Source organism: Hermetia illucens, chromosome 6 (genome assembly GCF_905115235.1).
Source record: "Hermetia illucens chromosome 6, iHerIll2.2.curated.20191125, whole genome shotgun sequence".
In the NCBI taxonomy this organism is placed as follows: Eukaryota; Metazoa; Arthropoda; class Insecta; order Diptera; family Stratiomyidae; genus Hermetia; species Hermetia illucens.
The window spans coordinates 85,069,133-85,079,426 of record NC_051854.1 but is presented as its reverse complement, the minus strand read 5'-3'; the positions used below and the strand labels follow the sequence as shown (position 1 = coordinate 85,079,426).

At 43.3% G+C, this 10,294-nt stretch overlaps 1 protein-coding gene across 1 annotated transcript; it reads left to right on the top strand.

The window, feature by feature from the left end:
* Positions 1–119: 119 nt before the first annotated feature.
* On the top strand, positions 120–9,744 carry LOC119658876 (BRCA1-associated protein). The gene is made up of 6 exons (XM_038066648.1): positions 120–344; positions 7,757–8,045; positions 8,107–8,277; positions 8,341–8,507; positions 8,567–9,191; positions 9,257–9,744. Exons 1-6 carry the CDS (start codon positions 278–280, stop codon positions 9,567–9,569), a joined length of 1,632 nt encoding a protein of 543 aa, XP_037922576.1. The 5' UTR covers positions 120–277; the 3' UTR covers positions 9,570–9,744.
* Positions 9,745–10,294: the final 550 nt, after the last annotated feature.

Genomic DNA, 10,294 nt, shown 5'->3' with positions numbered 1-10,294 from the left:
TGGGGGTAGATTTCTGTAGTAGGGGGAATTAAGAATTGGTGCAGCCCATCTGTTTGGGGAAATTTCGTATGATTTGAAGCTTCCACCTGATAAGAGGGAAAAGGGAATATTTTGACAGCGCCAAAGTTTTTGCCTGTGTTTTCGGTGAGTGACGGATGACCGTCTGATGTACAGCATTAATTCGGAGATAAAGGGTTTAAGCGGATCAAGTAAAATTCTAGTAAATTGTTTGGCTAATGATCTTTCGGAAAGTTTGTTCTGGGATTCAATTGTGTAAATGCCGAATCAAGTGTCCTTGTGTGTTGTGAAAATAGAAATTGACGCAACAATGAACATGGAGCAATGTAAGTTGTATGTTTTTCGTACTTTCTAGAATAGTTGTTTGGTTGTGCGTAAGCGGGCTCGACCTCAGGTTCCTTTAGTAAATTAGATGTAAAAATCGCCCCCGATTAATCATGCAAAGGTTCCAATTGTAGTGGTTTTCACAAGCGCTCAAACCCGTAGGCAGTGTCTGTCTCCTTGAAGTCTATGCACTTGTAGAGTTTGGTTTTAGCATTAGACGTTCGTTTTCTAGAGATATTTCCTGTTTTAACAAAAAATATATGCATCTATTCGTCCAGCAGAGCCACAATTATAATTTAAGGTAGTAACCACCCTATGTAAGACTCCCTTCTGCCGCACTAAATTGGTGCAATGGTCACATTAATGACCGCATCAGATTATAGCTCATTATTCCTCCTCCTCCACTACTATTCACAAATATATGAAATGGACATCCTTCTCAATTAATTTCGAGACTAAATGCTCCTGCCAAAATCGTGTGGCTCTTCTCTTCAATGGCTCTGCTTCAGATGACCCTTGGAATTGCGACCCGGTACTTCCTTGTGGCAAGAAAGAAGGAAGGATTCACTGGATAATAAGTTGAAATGAACCGAGATGAGCATTTACGCAGCTTACAAAAATTCAGGCTTTAATCGTGTGAAGAACTGATCCAGCCAGAATCGGTACAAAGAGGCTCAATGACTTCGAAGAGGCTAACTCTCTCAACGCAATCCCAAGCTGAAGCGGATTCTTTTCATTTGTGGACGATCTATCCGTAATAATTATCGGCAATTTTGCGGACACAATATGTGCATGAAATCCACAGTTGCTACCTCCGCAACGGGATCACAGCGAACGCTGGAAAGACTGGACTTGTTACGTTCACTAGGAACACCAGATGGGGGAGCTACACGCTAACTACCTTAACAGGTGCGGAAATCCAGCTGGTACACACAGTCAAGTATTTAAGAGTACATCTCGACTCCAAGCTAATGTGGAAGCAACATACGCATGAACAATATCAGAAATCCTCCAGATTGCATTGGTGCGGTAGGACTGCGATAGGGAAGACCTGGGGACTTTGATCGCAACGGATTCATTGGATGTATGCATCCGTAATAAAGCTCACTTTGATGTGTGCATTCATCATGTGGTGGTTCAGATTGAACTAACAGCAGGAAGCAGCTGGCGAAGATACAAATGCTCGGTTTCAGGTTGGAGCAATAACTACTACGCCGCCGGCGGCCTTCAAAGGTATCCTGCATCTACTTCCATTTATTTGGAGGTGTAACTCGACATCATTGGCGCGTGACAAGGCGGCCAATCATACGGTCATGCGTCCATCTAGAAACTCGACAAACACCCGGGGGCTCTGATGCCAGCCGATACGTGATTTCCTGATTCGTCTTTGAAAAGACATTTTCCATCGTAATCACCAGAAAGGAAGAATGGTCTATAAATGGTCACGAGTTTTTTAGAATTACAAATCCAATATTGTGATAAAAAAAATAGTAAGATTTTTTAAATAAAACAAAAACGGTTTATTTATTCTTCCAAATTTATTTCGTCGCCTTCAAAATAATCTCCTCGTGAACTTTTTTCCAGTCCTCGAAACAGTTGCTAAAATCGATTTAAGGTGTTTCTTCAGGGCCTTCTTCGACGCATTTTGAATCTCCTCAATCGAGTCAAAACGATGAAGTGGCAATTTTAGTTTGGGAACAGCCAGTATTCAGACGGAGCTAAATCAGGGCGAATAGGGCGGCTGCGGTAAGATATGCGTTGAATTTTTAATGAAAAGGTCACGAGGAACGAATTCCATGCGCGAAAGTGCATAATCGTGGTGAAGAAACCAAGAGTTGTTGGTCCGTCAAAATCGATTGAATTGAGCCAAATGATACGTTGATGATGTCAACAAGTGACGATTTTTGAGTACACATCCGAGATCTTAGGCTGCACATCAATGAGGGCAAGACAAAATATATGGTGGCAACGTCAATACCAAAAACCAACCTACCAATAACATGAAACGGGAAGAATAAAGATAGGAGACTACAACTTTGAGACCGTTGATAATTTCTTCTATCTAGGGTCGAAAATGACAACCGATAATAGCTACGATGATGAAATCAGCGCACGGTTGTTGGCAGCCAACAGAGCCTATTTCAGCTTACAAAAACTGGTCCGCACGAAGCGTCTAACCATAGGGTCAAAGCTCTTAGTGTACAAGACAATGATCTTGCCAGTCCTCATGTATTCCTCGGAAACCTGGGTTCTTAGCAAGAAAAATTGCGAAATCTTGGCCGCGTGCGAGAGAAGAACCCTCCGAAGAATTTTTGGCCCCCTACATGAGGAGCCTACATAACGACGAAATCTATGAGCGATACCATGACCGTCAAGTTGTGGATAAAATCCGGCTCAATAGGTTACGGTGGGCGGGTCACTTGATCGGTATGGATGAGAACGATCCAGCCCGGAAAGTCTATAAGGGCAATATCTATGGTAGAAAAAGAAGACGAGGCAGTCCCTGCCTGGGATGGAGGATGGCGTAAGTCAGGACATCAGACAGCTTGGTGGACCTCGGTGCAAAACCGGGATATCTGGACTTCCTTATTAAGGCAAGCCTAGACCGGAGACCGGTTGTTGCGCCGTTGATGATGATGAAACTCAAAATCGTGTGACTATAGAGGATTTCAATTTCAGTTTAATATAATTTAGTCATCAAAGACAGACGAACAGAAACTCAGTTGTTTTCAAAAGGGATTTATTTTAAGTCAATACAAAACTTAAAAGCAGTTCCATTTGCAATTTGCATAAATTTAGAACAATTGTTACCTACTCTGCCCTTTGCATCTAATCGATTAACTTAATATTAATTAAAATATTTGTAAACCAGTTGGCAACTGCACAAATAACAAGCAATATCGATTGTAATGATTATAATTGCGGTGATTACGGTTTAATGATTACATGATCGCAATCGTAATCATGGCCTGTTGTTGTGATTACAATCGTATAATCACAAAATCACGTTCATTTCTGATCAGAATCGTAATCATAATCATGATTTTGGTTGTGTCCAACTCTGATGGAATAAGCGACGCTTTCACTCAGGAATTGGAGCGTGAACTTGAATATGTTCAGGATGCATTGAACCTATTATTATGAACAAATGGTGGCTTTTTCCCTAGATTTGGCGGGTCGAAATGGGAAAACATTTCTCATATCATTAATTTCGGCCACTTTGTGCAAAATCCAAAATTGCTGTAGCAGTTGCTTCCTGTGGGATCGGGGCCATTTTGCTAGTTAAATTTTGAAAAATTGATATGCAAGATTGAGAATCATTCAACAATGATCAAAGTTGCTGCAGCAAGTAAAATAATAATCTGGGAAGAATGCACAATAGCACACAACCCGCATTGAAAGCACTCCATCGAACTAAAAGATCTGCTCAACGACTCAAACATCTTGAGAGAGGATTATAAGGAGGATAAGGATTACAAATTAAAGAGTCATCAAATTCAGGAAATCCAGCCTATATTTATAAGGGGGAAGATTCTGAAAATCAAGCGGGTCATAGTGGTTTCTTAAGGCGAAAAAAGTAAAAATTGCTTTTGAACGGATTCAATTCTGTCGCTGTGTAGCTCGAAAGCTGGGTTCCAGACAATGCAAGCATATTCAAGAAGTGGGCGTACGAATGTCATATATAATGACTTGGTGACCCAAATATTTTTGAACTCCTTCGCACTTCTTTTGATGAAACCAAGTTGTTTATTGGACGTGGATAGGATTCTGTCATACTACATGTATAACTATGTCGAGGTCAATGATATTTTCCACCCTGTTCAGTTTCTTGTTGCCTACAAAGTAGAGATCAGTTGCAGTTTTCCCCAAATACTACTGGTCATTCCAAGATCGACAGCTGCCAATGAAAAAAACGCTTGCTTTGAATCGATTCTGTGACGCTACATGAAACAACTTCATTTGACAACAAACATACTAAACGATTCACTTGTGACTACTAATGGTAATTTTCCCGTCGATGAATTGAATGGATTGAATTTTAAATATTCATTTTATCTCAATAAAAAACTGAATTTAATTCAATGAATAAGCTAAACAACATTCATTGATTCGAAGGTAGTACGAAGTTCGCCGGGTCAGCTAGTAAATAATAAATAACACAACGTCAGATGCCTTGACCTACTTTGCACAAGTGCCGGACACTGTCCCAGGACGTGTGTAGAGGTTTCATCATACTCCTCACAAAACCTGCAGGCAGTGTCCGTAGATATCACTAGTTTCCCTAGGTGATAGTTCAGCCGATGATCAGTGAGAATCGCCAATATGATTCGGAAGTTCTTTTTGGTGAAGTTTAAGCAATCCTTTGTGCGCATGGGTTCGTATTCCCCAATAAGCACCCAGGACTGCCCCATCCCTGGTAGGTCCGCCCAGTATAGTTCCCTCAACCGGTCCTCTTCATTTCTTAGAGTCATAGCCATGAAACCATTTCCGATTCCACAGAAGGGTTCTGGCCCGTGTAAAGGCGTCCCTGCTCCCTTCTTGGTTAGTTCGTCCGCTGCCTTGTTGCCAACCCAGCATGGCCTGGAACCCAAAGTATCCAAACCTTGTTGGACGAGCCGAGTGTATTCAGTTTCTCAAGGCATTTACACACCAGTTTAGAGTTCACCTGGTTGGACCTAAGTGCGTTGATCGCTGCTTGGCTATCGGTCAGAATAGCTATGTTTTGCGCCGTGTAGTTCCTTTGGAGATTAAAAGTTGCACATTTGTCTATGGCGTATATTTCCGCCTGGAATATGCTAGTGTACCTGCCCTTTGGCTCAAAGTACATTTTCCTTGGACCAATGACACCGAGTAATCAGTTGCTGGTTTAACCCGTATGTTGCAGCCACGCTCTCCCAGTTTGCCTTGTTACTCCAACGTGTTCAAACATCTTATCGAAGTGAAACCTCGTTTTCATGTTATCCCTTGGTATCAGTAATTCGTAATATCGCCTAGAAAGAATATCAATGTTCCTTCAGTTTAGGCAGCTCCCCGCGTCACTGATACTTCCGACCATCCTGAATATTGCCCTCATTGTTTGCATCTTTTTTTTTTTTTTTCGTGCGTACACGGAGGTGGAAAATCTTAGAAAGACACGTTCGCCGCAGCTCCGCCGACCGAACAGCGGAACTACAGGGGGCGCGTGTGGGATTCACACCCACTAAAAACCAACCCCGGTCTCTTCAGCCCCAGCCCCGCGGGACCACCATTGAGGTATTACTTTGCAGGGTAGGTTTGCTCTTAGGCACTCGTCCTTCTCCTATTTGCGGCCTTCCTCCTTCTTTGTTCCTTCAGCAACTCCTCCTGCATTTGGATGATTGCGGAGCCAACCGCAAGCGACTTCTCGGACTCCAGCATCTCAGTAACCAAGCTCTTCGGGGTCCCGCTCTTGCCCAGCACCTGGTTTAAGCTCCTTCTCTCCATCGCAAATCGTGGGCAGTGAAACATCACATGCTCTGGATCCTCCGGTATGCCATCGCATCTGGGACAGTTCGGAGAATCATCCAACGCAAAGCGGTGCAGATACTGCCTGTAGCAACCACCGAGTCCCCTGAGGAACTGGATAATGTGGTAGTTGGTCTCCCCATGTTTTCGCTCAAGCCACACCCTAATGTTGGCAATGAGCCTGTGCGTCCACCGACCTTTCGTAGACTTGTCCCATCTGCGTTGCCAGAGATCAAGCGACTCTCACCTTGCGGCATTTCTACGCTGTGCATGCCCCTCCATATGTCTTGCATTGTACAGGACACTCATTTCTTTGGCCAGAATGTCAACCGGGATCATGCCTGCCACCACCAATACTGCTTCATCTGATGTGGTTCTAAAAGCACTGTAAACCCTCAAAGCCATCCGCCGGTAAACTGAGTTCACCTGCTTCCGTCTCTGAGAGTTTGCAAGCGCCTCTGCCCACACAGGCGACGAGTAGAGCAGGTTGGAGCGCACCACTCCGGCTAGCACCAACCTCCGGCAATGTTTCGGTCCACCAATATTTGGCAACATTTTTGCAAGCGTCGTGGTGGCACTGGCTGCCTTTTGGCATGCATACTCTAGGTGTTCCCTAAAACTCAATTTGGTATCAATTATTACCCCCAGGTATTTGATAGCCGGCTTTGATACGACCGTATGTCCACCGACCTCCACTTTTACAGTGTTATTTTTCCTGCGTTTCGTTATTTAGACCGCTTCCGTTTTCGCGTCCGCCAAGGTCAGCCCGGCCTTTTCTAGCTAGGACTTTACCGCTCTCACTGTTTCCGTTGCGTAAACCTCCACATTTTCTGGGTGTTTTGATGCAACAACCACAGTTAGGTCATCAGCAAAGCCGACAATCGTAGTCCCCTCTGGGATGGGGAGAGCAAGCACCCCATTATACATGATATTCCACAACAGGGGACCAAGTACCGATCCCTGTGGTACCCCGGCTGTGACAATGTACTCTTTGGGGCCCTCATCCGTCCCGTACCAGAGAGTCCTCTTTGAGAGGTAGTTTTCCACCAAATTCGCTAAGTATCCGGGGACACCTATGTCAGCCAACGCCCCTTTAATTCTATTCCAGTTGGCCGAGTTGAATGCGTTTTTGACATCCAACGCCACCACGGCACAGCAGCCACCAGAAATCAGTGCACCTTTTGCCAGGTTTACCACTATGCCAATTGCGTCCACCGTAGAGTGGGCGCGTCGGAAACCAAACTGGCGACAAACCATTGCTGGCTTCGACGATGGGCAGGAGTCTGTTGTAGATGACTCTCTCCATCATCTTCCCCATTGTATCCAACAGGCAGATAGGACGATACGACGCTGGGTTTCCAGGTGGCTTGCCAGGCTTCGGAAGCAACACCAACTTTTGCTTTTTCCACTGGGCAGGGAATATTCCTTCTTTTAGGCACGCCTCGAAGGTGTTGGCGAAAAGGTCGGGCCTAGTCTTCACTGCCAGTTTCAAAGCTCGATTGGGGATGCCATCATTGTCTGCATCTGTATGTGCAGATGGAGAGGTGTTTATCCCAGAAGGACCTCTAGGGATTCCGTTGGGCATATCTGATACACACGCAAGCCAGTCTTTGGAGTTTATGTAATTTCCTGGCTTGTGTGCTGAGTTCGGTTCTTTCTGTCCAGATTACCGCTCCATAGATAGTCATTAGCCTTACTATTGCAGTATATATCCAAAGTAGTATCTTCGGGCTGCAACCCCATTTTTTTCCTGCTATGGGTCTACAAGTCATCAGAGCCCTCGTGGCTTTCCGACATGTGAGTAATTTTTGGTCTAGCGTGATTCCCAAATATTTGACCTCTGTTTCTCGTTTCACCTCCATATCATGGAGGTCATAGAAGTAGCCAAACATTTCCTTTTTGAATACTAAATCTATTTTATTCTGAATAGCCTTAGAACATGGAGCCGTTTCAACAGAGCATCCAACAAATCCCCGAGCACAGCGAGAACGCGAACGTGATCGAGGATTGCGCAACACATCACAAATAACCATTGAAAATTACACAAATAAACAGATGGGCATTGCGTCGGTTAGAGGTATTCTGCCTACTAGTTCACGTGAAGCAACTCCCATGGATGAATCTCAACCGTCTGCTGAGTTTCCGAAAGAAATTAACTTTTTTTCAGGGAATCCATTCGTTGAAATCACAAAAGGAATCATCCACCTATATAAGAAGAAGTAAGTTGACTCCCTGTGAATATATGTGAAATCGTCACTCATTCAATGCAAACCAATTTAGCGAACGGAAAGAATTCAAAGAGGCGCCTTCGAGTAAACTGTGCCTCTTGGCTGTTCCTGCGACATTGAGCTGTCATGATCTACTCAAGTTTGTGGCGCCTTGTCACTCTGAGATTCAGCATATTCGAGTGATTCGTGATGGTAGTCCGAATCAATTTATGGTTCTTTTGGAGTAAGTACATGCTATTCACTTTTTGTTTAGGAAGAAAATTCTATGCCAGTTTTATCTGATTAGATTCCGATCGAATGAATCTGCCCTTGAGTTCTATCAAACGTATAATGGTGCGGCATATAACTCGCTAGAACCGGATTCTCTGTGCCATGCAGTGTGGGTATCTGATGTTGAATGGGGCGAAGATGGCACTCCGCCTTTGGGTCATACGGAATTACCAACTTGCCCAGGTAAGCATGTTAGCAGATGGATCCGATCTAGTTTATAAGCTTTCTGGTTGCACTTTCAGTTTGCCTAGAAAGAATGGACGAGAGTGTGGACGGAGTTCTTACAATTTTATGTAATCATGTGTTCCACGCCAACTGTCTAATAAAATGGGGTGATTCGACTTGCCCCGTTTGCAGACATGTACAGACTCCAGAATCGCTGGAAAACTCAGTTTGCATGGAATGTGAAGGTACGGAGGCTCTTTGGATATGCTTGATATGCGGTCATGTAGGTTGTGGTCGGTATCAAGGCGGTCATGCAGCCTCACACTATCGAGCGACCAACCATACATATGCAATGCAATTGGGAACTTCGAGTGTTTGGGATTATGCAGGCGATAATTTTGTACACAGACTTTATCAGAACAAAACGGATGGGAAGCTTGTTGCGATGCAATCTCCCGGCGAGGAAGGCGAAGAAAAAATAGATTCTATGCAGCTTGAATTCACGTATTTATTAACATCTCAGCTGGACACACAGAGGAAATACTATGAAGAACGTCTTTCACAACTTGAGAACGATTTTCAAACTTTCCAGACTAGCACAGAGAGTTCTCTAAAAAAAGCGTTGTCTTTGGAAAGCAAAGTGATTACTCTTACAAAAGAAAAAGTCAACCTGGAGAAGAAACTGGCCCAAAACAATGCAAAGTATGTTAGCATTAGTTGATAAGCCCAACACAGTTCTTATGTTCTTAAATTTTCTTCTTTTCCAGGCTTAAAGATCTCCAAAAGGAACTCACCGAGGAACGGGAGATGAGCAAAGCAATGCAAACGAATCAATCGTCGTGGCAAGCGAAATACACAATTCTCGAGAAAAAATACAAAGCCTATCAAGCGGAGAAAGAACGTGAATTGGCTGAGGTTCAGGAGCAATTAAGGGACGTGATGTTTTACATGCAAGCCCAGAGTGAAATTGCAAATTCAGAAATGAAAGACGAAATAGCCGGAGGTTCAGTTATTGTACCAGAGCCGGAAACATCGAACTCGAAACAAAAAAGTCGACGCAAGAAAAAAAATGAGCGTTAAAAATTGTTTGTTAGATCTTTTATCGTAGTTTTTCTCCATTTTCTATATGCAATTCGCTCGGATTAATGATTGATGTGATAAAAAGTTATTTCTTATTCATGCTATGCGAGCATTTGGTAGATGCACTGTTTTTCAATATTATACCCATTCAAATAAAAATTATTTATATTCATGAGTAATTGTATATTTAGTGAATTCTAATGCAGGTAAAACGTGGTCCAATTTAGAATTTACATTTTTAAACACGTTTGTTCTTATGTTTTGAATCCAGACAATCCTTTTTAGAAGCCGCCTTGAAGCGATTATTTCGAACAACGAATCATTGAGAAAGGGAGAATGAACCTTTATCAAAGAAGTGATCACACCTAAAAAACAAGAATGAACAATTAAGCCAAAAAAAGTATCAGCCCCCAGGAAAGCAACCACTGGGATGTGATGAACGGTTATCGTTTCTGATACCGTTGATAATTTCTCCTATCTAGAATCGAAAATCACAGCGGATAACAACTACGACGGTGAAATCCGCGCACCGTTGTTGGCAGCCAACGGAGCCTATTTCGGTTTACCAAAACTGTTCTACTCGAAACGTCAAAGCTCTTACTGTACAAGACAATGATCTCTTTGCTCCCATAAAAAGATGGACGATTCAGTAGCCTATATACCGACAAAATCTATAAACGATACCATGACCGTTTGGTTCTGGACAAAATCCGACTCAATAGGAT